Here is an 18764-nt window from a genome sequence, read left to right on the forward strand (position 1 = left end):
CCTATTAACCATCCAGCAACTGGATACCCACTCTTCTACCTTCTGATAACCTTAACGGGATAAAAATGACCATTTCAGACATGAGGAAGCTGAAGGCTCCAAAGAGTGAGGTCACCCGTCCAAGGTTGCATAGGCAGTAAGTGTCTGGAAATCAGGATTGGAATCCAGGTTTGCTGACCCTACAACTTCTCATCAGCTCAGCACTGACTCAGCTGTCAGTAGATGTCAGTTCTGCAAGTACTTCCTCTACCCATGCGTGAAGTCGCTTCAGTCATGTCCAACTCCGCGACCCCATGGACTGTAGCCCACCAGCTTCCTCTGTCAATGAAATTCTCCAGGCAAGCATATTAGAGTGGGTTGCCATGCCCTCCTCCAGGGGATCTTCTCAACCCAGGGATCAAATCTGGGTCCCTTACATCTCTTGTATTGGCAGGTGAGTAATTTACCACTAGTGCCACCTGAGAAGCTGGTAACTAGGTTTGGGTTAGGTTAACACAAAAGCAAGTTTTACTCGCAGAGAATAAGGGAGTGCATGAAGGCAAGGAAGGTGTCTTACTCATTTTTATATTCTCAAGGTCTAGCACTGCCTCTTTAAGCAAATAAGTTCCAAATATGGCAGTGGGACTGAGGACAGAAAGGGGAGGTGGTTGAAAAGAACTCTACGTGGGGGAAGCAGCAGACCTGGTTTTAACCTCCCAATAGGAATTTAACATGAGGCTCTTCATTCAGCCCATAATACCCAAGGTGTGTTTCCTGCATCAAGACAGACCTGATAGTCCTCGTCCTCGTGAGTCTATACTCGAGTAGCAGAGGTAAAAAAATAAACACAATTCAGTCATTTCAGATACTGGTACATGCTACAGGAAGAAACAGAATGGTGATGGGATAACGCAGGCCGGGGACCACCACTCTGAACAGAGTGGTCAGGGAGGTGACAGACTCTCAGAGGAAGTTACACTGGAGTGACACTTGAATGATGGGAATGGGACAGCCATGGAAACATAGGGAAAAACCTCCACAGGCAGAGGGAGCAGTTAAGTGCAAAGGGCCTGAGAGGGAAGGTGCTGGCTGGCCCAGGGTGAGCAAGGGAGAGGAGAAGGTCATGGCTGATGAGGTCAGAGAAGTGGGTGGCAGTCTGATTGGGCAGGGCCTAGATGTATGGGTTGTATAAGTTATCTAGATTTACGATGGTAAGTGGCTGCTCTAGTCAGCCGGCCAGGGTGATGGTTTGGGGCTGAGGTTACAGATGGGTGGTCATCATTGTTAACCCCACCTCCCTTCTTGGGTGGCCAATGAGCCTGGAGATCCTGGGAGGCCCAGGTGTGAGAAGATCCTGGACAGACTCTCTGGTGTCTGGAGGCATGTGGGGGGATCAGTGGCTCATCCGGCCTCACACATCAGGGACCGTGGGGCCATCAGGCAAATCCAAATTCCAGAAGCCCTTCCAATACAATGATTATAATATTAAAAACCAACCCACGCTCTCAGTGGACGGCGTGGAGGTGCAGGAAAGAGCATCTGTGTTGTGAGCCATTAGGGTCCCTGACAGATGTGTGCCTTCCCCTCCCCTCACCAGCTGCAAATGAAGACCCATCCTTTTCTTCTGCCCAGACAAGGATTGATGAGGATTCGGGAGAGCACTCAGACAAGCAAGGAAAGGCTGCGAACCTTTTCCAAGCCTGCAATTTATCTTGAGGAGACTATTCACATCACTCCTTACAGGCTGGATTCTGCTCTGACCTGGCACATTAATCTCGCCGAATAAAATAATAATAATCAGAAAAAGGGAGTTGGATAGTTGCCAGGGAGGCATTAATAACTGTCGCCCACACCTCGGCGGTGCAGAGAAGGGGTGCCGAATCCAATCCCCGCCCCCTGACCCCCAGCAGTGCCCGTCAAAGAAGAAGGAAGTGAAGAAAACTTTGCTTGAACCTTGGGGGGATTTTCTAGAGATGGTGTATGGGGACATCATTCCTCAGTCAACACAGGAATTTCCCCAGGCAAATGCAGAGAACTTCTCTGGGAGGGAGTGTGGTCTAATGATTCAGAGCGATCCTGGAATCAGACTGCCTGAGTTCAAATCCCCACACAGCCATATATAAGCTGCGTGACCTTGGGCCTCCTCTTAACCTCTCACTGGGTTTGTTTTTTCCTGTGGAAAACAGGGATAAAACTAGCACCTGCTGGGAACGTAAAATGGTATAGCCGCTATGGGACATAGTGTGGCGGTTCTTCAAAAAGTTAAACACAGAATTACCATATGACCGAGCCATTCCACTCTTAAGTATTACCCAGAAAAACTGTTTAGAGAGATCCTTCTGCACAAATGTTCAAAGCACCACTATTCCTGATAGCCAAAAAGTGGAAGTACCCTGAATGTCTGTCAATAGATGAATGGATAAACAAACGCTGGTCTCTCCACACAATGGAATATTATTCAACCATAAAAAGAAATGAAGTGCTGACATCTGTTACAATGTGGATGAATCTTGAAAATAAGATGCTAAGGGAAATAAGCCAGACATAAAAGGTCACAAAATGTATGATTCCATTTATATGAAGTGCCCAGAAAAGGTAAATACATACAGACACAAAGCAGATTGGTGGTTGTCAGAGGGAAGGGGGAGTGACTGAATGCGTATGAGGTTTCCTTCTGGGGTGATGAAAATGTCTTAAAATTAGATAGAGATGATGGTTGCCAGTGAATGTACTGAATGTCACTGAATCACACACTTTTAAATAATTACTGGTTAATTTTATGTTATGTGAATTTTACCTCAATTTTTAAAAACCCACAAAACAACAGCACTTGCCTTCTAGAACAGATGTCAGAGGAAAATGAATTAGAGCCAGGCCTGGCCCACATGAAGGCCTGACTCCGCATCAGCTGTTCCTACTGCCATGGGCATTATTATACTGGGGTTTGCAATCTCCGGCAAGTTATTTAACTCAGTGTCTGCTCCGTGCATGCAAGGAGATATAAACAGTATCGACCTACCAGGATTGTTAAGATTAAACAAGACAATGTCTTCAGCAGACTATCAACTCCATGAGCGTGTGGATTTTTGTCTACTTTGTTCACTGATACACCCCTGTGCTTAGAACAGTGCCTGGCACACAGCTGGCATTTAGCAACTTTCTTGAACAAACGGCAGTGCTTAACTTAAACACGGCCTGGTTCCTGGTGGTTGCTCAGCAATGTTTAGTTGTATGTATTACTATTGGTCTGGCGGCTGTAGTTTTTGAAGGCCCCTGCGTGTTCCTTTCTAGCACAGGGAAGTGAGTACTACTTTGCCTTGCAGATTTTGGTGTCTTCACAACAGGGTGTCTGGACATCTACCAGACATGAGAAGTCTGAGCTGAGCTGACAATGGAGTCTAAGCTCTCACTGAAGTTACAAGAGGAGGTGATGAGAGTCAGTGTAGCTAGCTAGACTATCAACTCATCAACTCACCCATCCATCTACCTACCTGTCTGTCCATCCTTCTAAATCTCCATCCAAATATCCATCCATCCATCCATCTAAATCTCCATCCATCTATCCATTCAAATCTCCATCCATCATCTAAATATCCATCCATCCATTCACATATCCATCCAACATCCAAATATCCATCCATCCATCTATCCACACAATCACTTGACTATCCATCTATCCACATATCCACCAACCTTTCCAGCTATCGATTCAATTCATCCATTTACCTATATAGCCATTCATCCATCCATCTACTCTGCATATCTACATACAATGAACATTTCTGAGTGCATATCAGATGCTGGTGATCTATCAACAAAGAAACCAAATGCATTCATTTCCTGTTGTCACAGAGGTTACAGTTGAGCAGAGCAGGCAGACAATTAAACAAGCAATTACGGTCAGAGTGGTGAGTGCTGGAACGGGGGAGAACAAGGCGTTAGGACAGCCCCAGCAGGGGCTCCATCCCTCATCCAAAGGGCAGGCAGATGTCTAAGAGGCTGTGATCTGCAGGAGGAGCATGAATTGGTTGAGACAAGAAAGGAAAAAGGTCTTTGAGATAGAAGGATCAGTGGGTAGGAGAAAGGGTAGCACAGAGCCGGTTCTGGAAGCTGTATGGGTTAGTTACTTAGCATCTCTGTGTTGAAGGTTTCTCATGTGGAAAATGGGATAAGAGCATCTGCCACATGTCAGATTGGGACTAGCTGGTGTATGGAAAGAAATGAAAGAAGTAGGGTCTGGTCTAGAGGAAGCACAGGTTCCTCGTCTGTGGATTCAGCCAATCTCATGTAGAAAATCTAAGGATGTGGGACCATGGATGCAGGAGGACAACCGTAAGTGGCTTGAGCATCCACGGATTCTGCTATCTGAGGAAAATCCGGGAACCAACCCGTCACAGATACTGAGGGGTGACTATACTCAGCTTTTCATCTGGCAAGAGTTGATCATAATCTCTCTCTCTCTCTCTCTCTCAGAGGGGTGCTGAGAGCCTTACACAAGTCAAGACATAGAAAAGAATCTAGCAAGAAGCAGAAGGTATTAGGTGATGAGTGACCATCCTCTGCCTGTTTTCCTTATCTTCCTCCCCTAGCTACTTTGAGGCAGAGCTTGGGCCCTGAAGCTGAAGTTCTGGGCTGGAGTCCCAACCCTTACCACGTAACAGCTGCTTGTCCTTCCGTCTCATCACCAATGAGAGAAATAGTATCTCCCTGGGAGGAATTGAAGAGGCTACAAAAGGAATTCATACATAAAGTGCTCTTAGGCCCCAATTTGATTCCTGGGTCAGGAAGATCCCCTGAAGAAGGGATAGGTTACCAACTCCAGTATTGTTGGGCTTCCCTGGTGGCTCAGATGGTAAAGAATCTGCCTGCAGTGTGGGAGACCTGGGTTCAAGCCCTGGATTGGGAAGATCCCCTGGAGGAGGGCATGGCAACCCACTTCAGTATCCTTGCCTGGAAAATTCCCTGGACAGAGGAGCCTAGCGGGCTACAGTCCATGGGGCTGCAAAGAGTCGGACACGACTAAGTGACTAAGCACAGCACAGTCTCAGGTTCACAGTCGGTGCTCAATAATTGCAAGCCACTGTTATTCCAGGCTGTCAGTGTTGAGCCAGCTTCCTCACATGCCTGGATTCACATCTCCTGCCTTCCACAAAGTGTCACAAATGCTATGAAGGAAAAGGCTCAGGGCATCTAGAAGTGACTGAACCCAAGGAGGGGGTTGTGGAACTCTGTTTTGTGGCTGGTTGATGAGAAGCACAGGTGACAACCTGAGGCTTGGGACTGGCCATCTGAAGGGACAGGAGACGTCTGGTGGGACTAAGCCCTTCTCCTGTGGGATCTGATACTATCTTGAGGTGGATGGTGTCAGAACTAGATAAACTGCTGGACACCCAGCTGGTGTCAGAGAATTACATGATGTGTGGAAAACCCGCATGTCTGGTGTCAGAGGTAGTGAACATGTGTGTGTACAGAAGAAACACAACAGTGTGTTTTTCCTACACACCTGGCCAGTGATTTGACCAGCTGTCACTGAAAACGAACGGTCAATTCCAACTTGTTCTTCTGCCAACCAAGGCCTGGGACAAATTTTGAGCTTTCTGACCTAATGATGATGTCTCTTCCTAACAGTGCCCAGTTCTCTGAATTACAATGATTATCCCCCAAGATCTCTTCATACCAACACCTGCTGCAGACCTTTCCCTGAGATGACACTGCAAAGAATCCTTGTCACCAGTTCTCTTCCCCCAGCCATGGCAGGCATCACTCATAGATCACAGAGTTCTTTCCTCCTGAGCCTCAGTTACCCCTACAGAACATGCCACAGAAGCCACGAAGAGTGAGACCTGTGAGAGCCACCCTTCCCTGGGAAAAGCAGGACCCAGGGCATGTTGATGTGCTTTTTTCCCTTCTCAGGAGAAATTTAGATGAAAACGGCATCAAGGCCAGCTTTGGACAATAACTTAGGGAATGAATGCACTTGGAGAGTAGAGACGTGACAGGAGGGTGATGACAATAAAGAATGATGCGCAGCTTCAAGCAACGATAAGAGGTGGGTTACTGGATCTACCAGCTCAAGTTCTGTTCATTTGATGACCTGACATCAGCTCTGCTCAAGTCCAACCTTTCTTTCTCCAGGAGGCGCACCAGAACCCCTGCATGATTGGTGTGATGGGGGCTGCCACCTGTGCCTACCTTGGACTTGACGGCCAGGATGATCTTGGGCAGGGCCACGACGAGGCACTTGAGAGCGATGGTGATGTACTTGAGCACAAAGTCTGCGATGCCCACGATCCACAGCAGGTCAAAGAAGTCTAGCGTCTCCAGGTTGGGTTTCAGGAATATGAGGCTAGGGGAGGAATCAGAGTGTCAGAGTGCTCATTTAGGATCACTGGCCCTTGGCAGCTCCTTCTACTCACTCTGGCAGCCTTGTAAATATTACCTGTAGAAAGAGCACTAAACTGTGAGTCAGACATCTGTGTTCTGTTCCTGAATATGCTACTAACTTGCTGTGTGACCTTGGGTGGCTATCTTAACCTCTCTGAGCCTCAGTTCCCCTGAGAGTTAAATGATGAGCTTGGCCTAGAACATCATAAGTTAAAGTCCCCTCCAGTTTTATGGGTCCACAACAGGCTTCACAAGAGAAACTGGAAGGAAGGGAGGGAGGGAAAAAAAGCTGACCAACACCATGAAGGAAGGAGAGACAGAAGCAGGGAGAAAGGTTTTGATGTGTGACAGTGTGCTAACCCCTTTACTCACTGTATCTTGTTGTTCTATGCAGTAAGCATTGCTTACCCTCACTTTATAAATGAGGCACTAAAGCTTGGAGAGGTAAGGTAAGTTGCCCAAAGTCATATTGCATGCTAAGCATACAGGCATGAGTATCAGACAGACTTGAATTTGAATCCAGGCTTCTCCATTTTTTGAACACTAGGCAAATCATGTTCTTTCTATAAGCCTCAGTGTTCTCATCAATAAAATGGGAATCTTTCTGTCCCTCCTCAGGTTATTGGTGGGATTTGATGAGGTAATAGACATACTACAGACTCTGCCAAGCAGCACTGACAATGATAACCACATCTCTATGAGGCAGGCACTGTTACCTACCCATTTCGCAGACAAGAAGACGGAGTCACAGAAAGGTAAAGGAACATGCACATAGTCCTACAAATACAAGGAAGAGTGGTAGATTTGAACCCAGGTGTGCTAGCTACAATTACCGCCCTCAGTCCTTACTCCACAGTAGTGCTGCTTGGAGTGTGTAATTCCTCTTACCCATCCGTGACCAGGTAAGGCAACCTCACACTCAACTTCTGTACTTCACTCACGGGAGACAGACAAAAAGTCATTCTCAAACTGACCCTGGTCCATGGCCCACATGTGGAGCAGCACTGCTGTCTGTCACCCCTGCAGATGACGGTACTGTTCATGTTAATAATACCTTGGTTCTTTACATCATGCTGGCCCTACTCCACCTGCTGTATGTGTCTCAAGTCATTTCATCTTCCCGAGGGCTCTAATTGGTAGACACTATGATTATCGCATTTTGAGCTGGGGAGTCCGGAGTTCTATGACATCATGGAGTCCACAGTATCTCAGCTAGAATGTGGAGCTAGGATTGGAACCAGCACCCAAATTGTGCTGGGCCCCTCGCTTTTCTTTCTGCTGGATTAGAGGCTCCAAGCAAAGGCCACTCCGAGTCTTGCCTGTCCCCCAAAAAGCAGAAGACAGTGCACACAGCCCAGACTGAGTGCTTTCTAAACTCTTCCAACATACTCTCCTGGGCTGGCAGACAACAGTGCAAACTGAGGTCCCCTGATGAGAGCATTCTAGGAGTCAAATGGTCTGTTTTCTTACTTTTATTTTTAAAAATCGATTTCTATTTATAATAAAGATCTTTGAAGAGCTAGACTATGGGCTAAATCAATGAAAACAATCTATTTTGGCAATCTCTCATGATACCGTCAGTGTCCTTCCACATCTGAGCCCCATCTCCATGGGATGCCTCGTCTCCAAGTCTGAGACGCACCCAGGTTACGATATGGGGAGAGGCGGGTGGCCCTGGGCTCCTCTCTTCATCTCTGCGTTTGTCCCTCCCTGGGCATATCCCAGGCTGGCGGGCTGACTTTCACGCCCTGCTTCTCTTATTATGCATGCATCTCTGATGGCAAAAAAATGAAGATGTGCCATCCACTTTCCATTTTATCCCAGAGACACCAATCTGTTACATTCACCTACCTGGGTTTTACTTCATCATCTTTGTGTTTTTCTGTTGGCTTTGACGCCGGAAAGACGCCAAAGTGTTTTTCCACAGATTGATCACTACATCCACTTATTTCTAAGATACACTATGAACTTTAATGGACGGATACATTTTATTGTCAGTTTTCCACCCCAGTAGCCACCACCACCAAAAGGTACAGTAATTCATCATAAAACAATAACATCATGACATGATTAGGACATATCAAACGTTGTACAGTTTGCCCAGTAGTTTCTGCATATTCTAATATTTGGCCTCTCTAATCATTAGCCTGTTCAGGTGGGTAAAGCAGCAATTAACTTGCTTCCAGTTTCACAAACGCAGAAACTAGGGGAGGTTCAAAAAGGTTCCACTATTTGCCAAAGGGCACAAGCTGGTATGTGGCAGGACTATGACCTTCTGACGCTGGTCATCAGACTTCAAATCTTGGGATGATTCAAACTTGCTTTCACCTACCGGGACTAAGGTTCACTAAAAAGGGTTTCATTAAGCCTCAGTTTCCTTACCTGTAAAATGGCAACAGCAATACCCTGCTCACTTGGAAAGCAAAGTAAGATAACAGCTGTTGGTATCACAAACACACTCTAGACCACTGACATCAAAAAGGAGCTCTATTGCTTTTCCCCAAGCCACTCTCTTTCTCTTCATGTGCTGCCAGTTTGACTCAGCCCTGGTCTGATGAGGGCGCAGAGGTCTGAGCCTGTGAATGTGATCATGCCCAGAAAATGGCACGAGCTGGAAATTCATCCAAGGTTCTGGGAAACTCCATCTCCTTTACCCTCCACCAGGACCTTGATCTTCTGGGCCGGGCAACTAATGCAGCGTGTGAGCGGCATGTTGATGCCTTGGAACGAATTCTCCAAATTGCTTTTATGCAACTTTGGGTGGCCCCAGAAAGTGGTGAAACTGCTTACTCCTCAAAGCCCATTTTGAAAACAGATGGACATAATCTGAAAGCTTGGCTTGAGTTTCAACCCTGTACTAGAGACCGTCACTGGCTAGTCCTTTCCCCTCGTGCACTAGGTGGTCAGTAGAAAATGCAAAATTATACATGCAGCTTGCATTCTATTTCTGTTCAAGAATTCTGCTCAAGGCATGTGTGTACTTAACAACAGGGTAGGATCTGAAGGTTACAGTGTGACTTAGGGCTACTATATCATTCTCCAATGAAGGGGCTGTGGGTCCCAAGTGCAACAAAGCTCCCCACTTTCCCACTGAGGGTCAGACTCCTCTGCTCACCTGTTATACAGCTGCTGGGAACTGAATGTGTAGAGCACATAGAGGGTGTTCCCCGCTAGAAAGGCCAAGATCCACAGGATGACCAGCACCGACCTCTTCTCCTGGAGACAAAGCGAGAGATCTGTGGGGATGCTGAAATGTCAAAGGTACACCTGGCAGAATATTCCAGAATGCTCCCCAACAAGGGGCAAATGTTCCCTTTCACAAAGGTTTCGAGGAAACATGGCTCATGGTGAAAGGAAGAGTGTTGGCATCTTTCCATCCCACTGGAACCCAAGCAATGGTTACAGTGGAGGTAACAGAAATGTGTGAACCTGCTTGGAGAACTATCCAGTCAGGAGGGCACCATGGTTAGCAAAACTGATTCTGGAGCTGGATGACCTGGCTTCAAATCCTTGATCTGCTACTTGGGGGCTGTTCAACCCTGGGCAATTACTTAAACTCGCTGCATTTCTCTTTCCTCATCCGCAAAAAGGGTGCATATTATATCAATTTATAAAGTCATGAGAGCTAATGTACATGAACCATTTAGAACAGTGACTGGCATATAGGAAATGTTAGATTATATTTACTGTTAGGGACTGAGGCACAGAGAATTTAAGCAACTCTTGCTCAAGGGCACATGTTTTAATAACTTTTTTTTTTTTTGGACCATACTGTGAGGCATGTAGCGTCTTAGTTCCCTGGCCAGGGATCAAACTCGTGCCCCCTGCAGTGAAAACATGGAGTCCTAACCACTGCTCCACCAAGGAAGTCCTTTAGGGGCACATATTTTAAGGTCCAGTGCCCTTATTCAAAAGTGAGGTTCTGTTAAAAGTTAAGTAAATTTGACAAATGTAAACATTCAGTCGGGCACAGGAGCGTGTTTCAGGGTCACTAAGTGGCAAGACCTGTTATTCCAACTTTACAACCCACCACTCGATTCAGATCGACAAGTCAGAAACTGCTGTTCTAACTTTTTGTGGTATGAACCTTTCCGGACTGACTATTCAGCGTAGGGGCACGTTTGTAGGACTACAGTCAGCTTCGTACACGTCGATGTCAAAGCCCTCTGCGATCCAGACGGTTTCTCTTTCTTCAGACTTGTTTCTGATTCGTCCCCAGGAAGACAAGCTGGGAAACCTTCTCGGTCTGTTTTCTTAGTAGTCTCTCAGCCTGAGAGCAAACCCCGGAAATTTCTAGAGGAAGCGTAGAGCAAGGTGTTCCTGCCTGTGTACCCTGGGATACATAATCAGACCCCGTGCTGTAGATTCTCAAAAGCCTGTCTCTTCCTGGACCAGGGCGGCTGCATTGCTGGAATAAGATGAGGTCATAACTTTCCCAGTGTAACCTTCCCTGTGGTTTCGGTAAATGCTCCAGTCTCCAGACACAGCTCAGTACTTCACACACTGTTAAAACACACATTTCCATAGAGCAGACAAAATAAATGCATCTCTATCCACCCATTATTCCAGGAGTGGTCAAGGTTAACAGCCCGAGAAACCACCTCCGACCAACCAACTGCTCTTATCAATGTGATTAATCCACTCAGCAGCCCTTTTTATGCCAATAAATAATAGATTCCAGCTTAATCCCCTGTAAATCCGAACCAAAAGTAGAAGAGAGAGGGAATAAGCAAAGCCCTGAGAAGCCAGACTCTGGAGGACAAGTGGGGTAGTTCTCCAGTAGTAAGCTGAGATCCTAAACTAAGAGTCATGTAGACCTACTGACACTGAAATATGCACACGTAGGCAAAACATCACCTGAGTCTTCAAAGGGTGCAAAGACCCCTAGAAGCCTATTCACAGATACAGGCATCCCTTTGTCCTTAAAATTCAAGTCAAGGCACCATGAGGATGTTGCTGCTTCTGAGAAAGATATAGCCCCAACAGCCCCACTATGACACTGAACAACCTGCTGCTCTTTCAGGTGATTTTAAAAATTATTTATTTATTTATTTATTTGGCTGCATGGGGTCTCAGTTGAGGCATGTGGGAACTTGGTTGCATCATGTGTGGTCATTTGTTGCAGAGCACAGACTCCCTGGTTGTGGCCACGTGCAGGTTCAGTTGTTGTGGTATGTGGGCCCAGCTGCTCCATGGCATGTGGATCTTAGTTCCCCGAGCAGGGATTGAACCTGTGTCCCCTGCATCACAAGGCAGATTCTCAACCTCTGGACCACCAGGGAAGTCCCAACTTGTTGTTCTAACAGAAAGGGGTTGGCATGAAGAAGACAAGACTGAGGGTCAAGAAGAACCTCTGACTCCATGCCCTACTCCTGACTTCAACGTGCTCATTTGTTTAAAATAAAGACTGAGCTGGCATTTTCATCTCATGGAGGCCTAGGTGCTTCCAAGAAAGCAGATGACCCCAAAGCAGGGTCAGAGAAGATTGTGGCTATGATACAAGCCCACGTGCTGCAGAATACACAGGCTTGTTAAAAAAAATAGCTCAGTTAAGTTGTTCCTATGAGCCAGGTGCTGCACAAAACATGTTCCACGTACCATCTTGCTTAATCCTCTCAGTGGGTGAATGAATTGGGTGTGGCAATTCCTTGCCCAGAGGTGGCACCTGAGGATGAGATCAGTGAGGTCACCCCTCCAAGGGCTTGCAGGAGGGTGGAGAGGCTGGGATTTGAACCTGGGGGAGCACAGGCTCTGGGCACAATGCCTGGATTCATATCCTGACACCATGCTTCACACAGGCTGTATGGCCTTAGGCAGAAAACTTAGATCTTAGCCAAGAAATTTTGGGCCACTGTTTCCTCATCGGAAAAATAAATTAAGTGTGATTCTGCCTGCCTCCCAAGTTGCTGGGATAGATCTCCAAGATGAGCTGTGAAATGGGTCCAGCTCTGTGCTAGACACACTGAGTGCTCAGCACGTATCAGCAGGCACTGGGGATGATGGTGGTAAGACCCACCAGCCACCCAGAAGTGCCACTGGGGTGGCCTGAACCATGAGGGTGGGTTGGAAATGAGTGAACTGACTGAATGTCAGGAGGGTAAGAGGACTGGGCTAGGGGCATGAGAGGACAGGTTGCTCTTGGAAGGGAGAAGGGTGGCATTTCTGGGGACCTGCCAGGGTAGGAGGCAGAAGAATGACTCCCAAAGGAGTTCCTGTCCTAATTCCCGCAGCCTGTGAATCTGTTTGGTTCCATGGTGATAATGGTTGCAGGTGGAATTAAGATTGCTAATTAGCTGACCCTGCATTGGGGACACTTTCCTGGATTATCCTGGGGATTGGTCCAAATAATCACAAGAGCCCCTAAGAGTAGAAGAGGGTGACAGAAGAGCAGAGTCGAGGGGGATGTGTCTATGGAAGGATGTTCACAGAGATGCAATGTGGGTGGCTCAAAAGAGGAGAAGGGGCCAGGAGCCAACGAACGTGAGTGACTTCCAGGACCTGGAAAAGGTGAGGAAAGAGACTGTCCTCTGAACCCTCCAGAAGGAAGACAGTCCTGTGGACACCTTGATCTTAGGTTAGAGGGATCCACTTCAGACTTCTGACCTACAGAACCACAAGGAACCCATTTGTGCGGTTTTAAGCCACTGAGTTTGTGGTCATCTGTTACAGCAGTGCTGGAGGGTTGATTTGCTAGGTGACTCACCTTTAGAGAGACCTGTTCCCGGAGCGTGGAGTTGGCATAGGCGAAGGTGCTGGCCATTCCGATGCACACGGCAATGCCTGCGGGGCAGAGGAGGGGCCAAGACCACCCACTTAGATGCGTCAGGCCTGGCCTGGCTTACTAGAGACCCGGGACACATACCTCCCTCCTCAGAGTCAACACACTAACCACAGAGGAGAGAGAAAATCCCATCTCTGGGGCATTTGGGCTGCTGTGTATATTGCTGGGAACCTCGAGGCCCCTGACTTAGGGATGGGATTGAGGCCACTGGGGGAGGGTATTTTATAGGACCAGTTAGCATGGGCTGTGCAGTCTGGCAAGATCTGGGTTCAACCTCAGTTCTGCCACCTCCTCTCCGTGTGAGCTTGGACTAGTCACTGCACCGCTCTGAGCCCGGTTTCCTCCTCTGTAAAAACAGAATAACAGAACTGAACTCAAGGAGGGATACTGCTTACAGGGCACAATCTCCAGCAGTTTGTTGCTGTCGTTCAGTCACGAAGTCGTGTCTCACCGTTCGCGACCCCATGAACTGCAGCACGCCAGGCTTCCCCATTCTTTACTAACTCTGGGAGTTTGCTCGGACTCATGTCCATTGAGTTAGTGATGCTGTCTAACCATTTCATCCTCTGCTGCCCACTTCTCCTTTTGCCTTCAATCTTTCCTAGCATCAGGGTCCTTTCCAATGAGCTGGCTCTTTGCATCAGGTAGCCAAAGTGTTTCTATTTTCAAAAAGAATCTGAGGCATGTTATTTGTAATAAAAGCGTATGTAGCAAAAGACCACAGCACTGTAAGAAATGGAAATTTCATGTTAAAAGGGAAAAGAATTCCTAGCTGACAGGAAAACATGAGCTTTGGAGAGGGGGGAAAAAGAACGGAGTTTTATTCCACAATTTGCTAAGCTGCAATCAGAATTCTCCCTGAGCAGGGATTTTCAAATCCTACTTTTTGTTCCTTGTGGACAGGATTCTGCTTTTACACAATGTACAGAATTCCCCATGCTTGCAGTTCACTTTTACTTTTTAAATAGTACATGTATTCCATGCATGCTTCCAGATCTACTTTATAAAAGATGAGTTGCTTTATTGAAAACATAGAAAACCATAATCAGTAACCCCAAAATCTCTTCTTATACTCTTTGATCAACTGAACAAACGTGACAACTGAGGAGGAATATGACCAAACTTGGGAATAAAACTTGGCGGTGAGTTTGCTGGAATTCAGGGTAAGAAGAAACAGGCCAGCTTCTGTTTCTAGTAATAAAAAGGAAGGTGGAGAAGGGCATGGCAACTCACTCCAGTATTCTCGCCTGGAGAATCCCATGGACAGAGGAGTCGGTGGGCTATAGAGTCCATGGGGTTGCAAAAAGCCAGACATGACTGAGTGACTAGCACTTTCACTTTCTTTCATGAAAAGGTGTAGGTGTACAGTATAATCCTTATCTACATTAGGAGAAAGGGAGGGTGGAGAAAGGAGGGGCCTGCAAAGGTTGAGGCTCAGTAGCTTGCAAAGTTTAGAAGCAAGGGGCAGAACCTCCCGCTTGAGGCTTTGTCCACAGCACCTGGGGAAAGAGTTCAGACACCTAAGAAGGGGACTGGCACCACTGCCACAGGAGCCCTAGTCCAGCTGGCGCTAGACTTGGAAGGAGGTGCTGAAGGGCCCAGAACCCAGTGCGTATACAGATTATAAAAACCAAAAAAAACCCACCATTTTTTAATTGGTCAAAAAGAAAAAAAAAAAGAAGGGACTGATATGGTAGCATCCCAAAAAGGAAGAAGTGACCTGGGTCAGCTGGAACATACCAGAAGGGGGCAAATAAGACACAAATGATGGCCTAACCTCTTCTAGATATTTCTTGTGGGATATACCAGGCTATGACATAATTTGTACTGTAATTTCTACCATAAGATAAAAACAATAGCCTAAAACTCTCCAGGACACAGCAACACCATGATCTAATACCAGTAACAGAAATAAATAACAGTGGACCAGAGACCACGTTTATTGAATGTTAAGTATGTGTCAGGTACTATGCTAAGTACTTCATGAATCATTATTTTACTTCCTAGTAATAGGTCGTATTTATTGAGCACTTGCTAAGTGCAGGATTCCATGTTAAATATTCTACAGGTACTAACAATGAATATGATAAAGACAATCATCCACACTTGCACAGCACTTATTCTCTGCCAGGCACTGGCCTAAGGGCTTAACACGTGTTTACTCATTTAACCTTACTCAATCTTATGAAGCCAGAAGCTGTACGTTTAATGGCATCTGTAACATACCATTATAGTAAATGTGTATCTATGATATCTATATAATAACATATGAACTAGTACAGCTGTCCCCAGCCTTTCTGGCACCAGGGACTGACTTCTGGAAGACAATTTTTCCACAGGTCAGGGATGGGGGGAATGGTTTCAAGGTGATTCAAGCACATTGCATTTATTATGCACTTTGCTTCTAATCTAATGCTGCCGCTGAGCGGACAGGAGGTACTGCTCCACGGCCTGGAGGTTGGGGACCCCTGAATAGTACAAACACTATTTTAATTCCCATTTTATGGATGATGGGACTAAAGCACAGAGAGGTTAAATAATGTCCCCAGCATCACACAGCTAGGAAGAGGAAGAATTCAGGTTCAGACCAGAGCATTCTGAACTCCTCCATGCCTTCAAGTCACCCAACCAGCTGAGGAAGTTTCTATCACAACCCTTGCTGGACAGATGAGGAAACTGAGGCTCAGAGAAGGGGAGTGCCTTGCCCCAAGTCACATAGCTAATCGACCAGGATTTGAACCCAGGTCTGAAGCGGAATCCTGGCCTTTGAAGCACTTTGCACCAAGAGGACCTCTACTGCCTGCCCTTGGCACTTGGGATGGAGACCCCCCAACCCCTTGGGTGAAGTGGCAGGCGTTGACCCCGCATCCCCCCCACACTCACCGAGCTTATGCTGGAAGCATAATTTGGCCAGGAGGATGAGGATGAAGGGCAGCCCTTTCTGGAGCCAGCAGATCACAGCCTTCAGCTCGGACAAGGCTGGGGCGGGTGTCCCGGGCTGCTCATCGCCCGCCTCGTCTGAGTGTGAGCGGTGGTCCCCGCCCACGTGCTGCAGCAGGGAGCCCCCGCGGTGGCTGCCGTGGTGGAAGTGGTGGTGGGGCTGCCGATGGTGGTGGTAGGCGCCCCCCTCGCCGCGGCCCCCGCCTTCCTCCCTGGACGCCGGCATCTGGAGGAACACGTCCCCGCCGCCGGCCGCGGCCCCCAGGACCAGGCTGGACGGGAATGGGGTGGTGGGGAGGCTGCCCGCCGGGAGGCCGGATAAGCCCGAAAAGAGCGCTGGTGGGGAGGCCGCTTCCGCCTTCAGACTCTCAAAGACGCCGCCTTCGTCCACACTCGCCTCGGAGCTAAGCGCTTGGCTGCGATTTCTGGACCAGAAAGGAGGAAGTCCCACCAAGTCAGGCAGTGGAGGATGGGGGGCAAATGACAGTATCCATAATGTCATGGGCTGAACTGTGCCCCCTCCCCTGGGAAAATCATACATCGACACCCTAACCCCCAGTACCTCAGCATGCGACTGTTTTTGAAGAAGGGTTTTTGCAGAGGTGACTAAGTTAAAAGGAGATTATTAGTGCCAGCCCTTGTCCAGGTTCCCTGGTGGCTCAGATGGGAAAGAATCTGCCTGCAATGCAGGAGACTGGGGTTTGATCCCTGGGTGGGGAAGATCCCCTGAAGAAGGGCATGGCAACCCACTCCAGTATTCTTGCCTGGGAAATCCATAGACAGAGGAGCCTGGCGGTCTACAGTCCATGGGGTCACAAAGAGTCAGACACGACTGAGCGACTGACACTTTAATCCAATATGACTTTTGTCCTTACAAGAGGAAATCTGGACACAGACACAAGAGAGGGTGGATGATATGACGACACAGGGAGGAGGTGGCCATCTGCAAGCCACCAAGAGAGGCCCTCAGAAGAAACCAACTCTACTGACACCCTGACCTTGGACTTCCAGCATCCAGAACTGTGAGAAAATAAATTTCTGTCGTTTAAGCCACCTAGTCTACAACACCTTGTCATGGCCAGCCCTCGCAAATTAATACAAGTAATAATAGCAATAGGGTTATAATCTTTATTGAAAATTTCCTATGTGCCAGATACTTTTTCCAAGTGCTTTTCATTAACTTAACTCGTTAAGTCTTCCTATCAACCCTGTGAGTTACTTACTAATAATTCCCCCATCTTACAGATCAAGAAACTGAGGCACAGAAAAAGAGTAACTTGTCTAAAGTCACACAGCTGGTAAGGGGTGGTACAGGGAGATTCAAACCCAGAAGGCTACCTCTGGAGTCTGCTTTCTTAACCACTTTACTTCACTGAAAAGGGAGCGCAGGGACCTACGATTTGAGAATAACCTCAGGAACTCAGGTTCCCCTGGCTCTGTCATCTCCAAGTTCAATAATTCCCAGTTCCCAAGAGGATCCACCTTGGTTACAGCTGATATTTGGAGGGCAGCAGAGAGTGATGGGAAGAAGACTTAATTGGAGAAGCCCACATGTGAACCCTAGCTCCACCCTTTCTAGGGCTCTTAACAAGCCTACACTCAGTTTTCTCACCTGGAAAATGGGTATAAACACCATTCATGCATAGAATTCCTGGGGATCAAATTTAGAATACCTCTTTCAATATATCTGACACTAAGTAAATGGGAACTCTTATCTCTATGCTATGCTATGCTAAGTCACTTCAGTCGTGTCCGACTCTGTGTGACCCCATAGACGGCAGCCCACCAGGCTCTCCTGTCCCTGGGATTCTCCAGGCATCTCTATCCCTATGCAAAACCTCCAGGGCCAACTGCCATTTCTAGTTCCAAGCACAGCCTCTTGTATTGAAATCAGATAAAGCATGCTGATGCTCTTTCAGAGCCACTGCCAGATGAGCAGAGAGCCTAGAGTTACTCTTCCAAGAATGGAGAGCCTTGAACTGGGTGCCCTTTCCCATAAACACCAGGCCCCAGAGCCCTGATGTCATGTCTTCTCTTGGACTTGTCCTTTTCAAATGGAATCAGTCCACAGAACAGGTGGAACTGATTAGTTTAATGTGCTGTGTCAGTGGGAGGGGCAAAGAGCCACCCTCTCCTCCTCCTCTCACGCCAGAACCCCTTCAGTATACCTAAAACACCCCGAGTTTACTCCAAGTGAGAGCTGAGTTCCACTCATCCTCTGGACACTGCAACCCAGGGCATACAGTAGGTGCTTAATAAATGCACGGCAGCTATCATCCAGGCACAAAATGGCCCCTGAGGGAGGCTCCAGGGAAGGTTTTACACTGCCTTCACACTTGACCTTATACAAATTATCCCCACTCAGAGAACAGGGTGAATAAAAAAAAAACCCAACATATATTCAATTATTTCACTGTCCCACTAAAAGGGCTTCCCATTCTAAATGCCTTCCTGCAGTCTCAGATAAATCCCATAGTTAGGGACTAATATCATTCCCATTTTATAGATAAAGAAACTGAGTCTGTTAGCACAGCACAGCACATAGACTCAGTCTCAGAGAGATGAACTTGCCAGACAGCCTGGATCATCTCTGGCCCTGAACTCCAATCTCACCATGTGCCCCTTTCTCACTACCCAAGCACTTCCTACTGGAGGGCCTTTGCCAAGCCCAGCCCCTTCA

The 18764-nt window shown here is 47.4% G+C and overlaps 1 protein-coding gene across 9 annotated transcripts in view; it reads right to left on the reverse strand.

The window, feature by feature from the left end:
* The window catches only part of RNFT2 (ring finger protein, transmembrane 2), a 61987-nt gene that overhangs the window by 35926 nt on the left and 7297 nt on the right, over positions 1-18764 (reverse strand). For 6 of the 9 annotated variants that reach the window (XM_086348039.1, XM_086348042.1, XM_086348040.1 and 3 more), the window contains 4 exons: positions 16028-16509; positions 13067-13143; positions 9479-9579; positions 6172-6325 (listed from right to left, as the gene is read on the reverse strand). In XM_086348039.1, the coding sequence (XP_086204165.1) occupies positions 6172-6325; positions 9479-9579; positions 13067-13143; positions 16028-16509 (814 nt within the window). Of the gene's footprint in view, positions 1-6171; positions 6326-9478; positions 9580-11387; positions 11663-13066; positions 13144-16027; positions 16510-18764 lie in introns of those variants that run through there. The other 3 variants (XM_086348043.1, XM_086348044.1, XM_086348046.1) reach the window with 2 other exon arrangements.

The sequence above is a fragment of the Bos grunniens genome, chromosome 17, assembly GCF_055505025.1.
Source record: "Bos grunniens cultivar Pamir isolate PY7600 chromosome 17, Bosgru_T2T1.0, whole genome shotgun sequence".
Taxonomy (NCBI): Eukaryota; Metazoa; Chordata; class Mammalia; order Artiodactyla; family Bovidae; genus Bos; species Bos grunniens.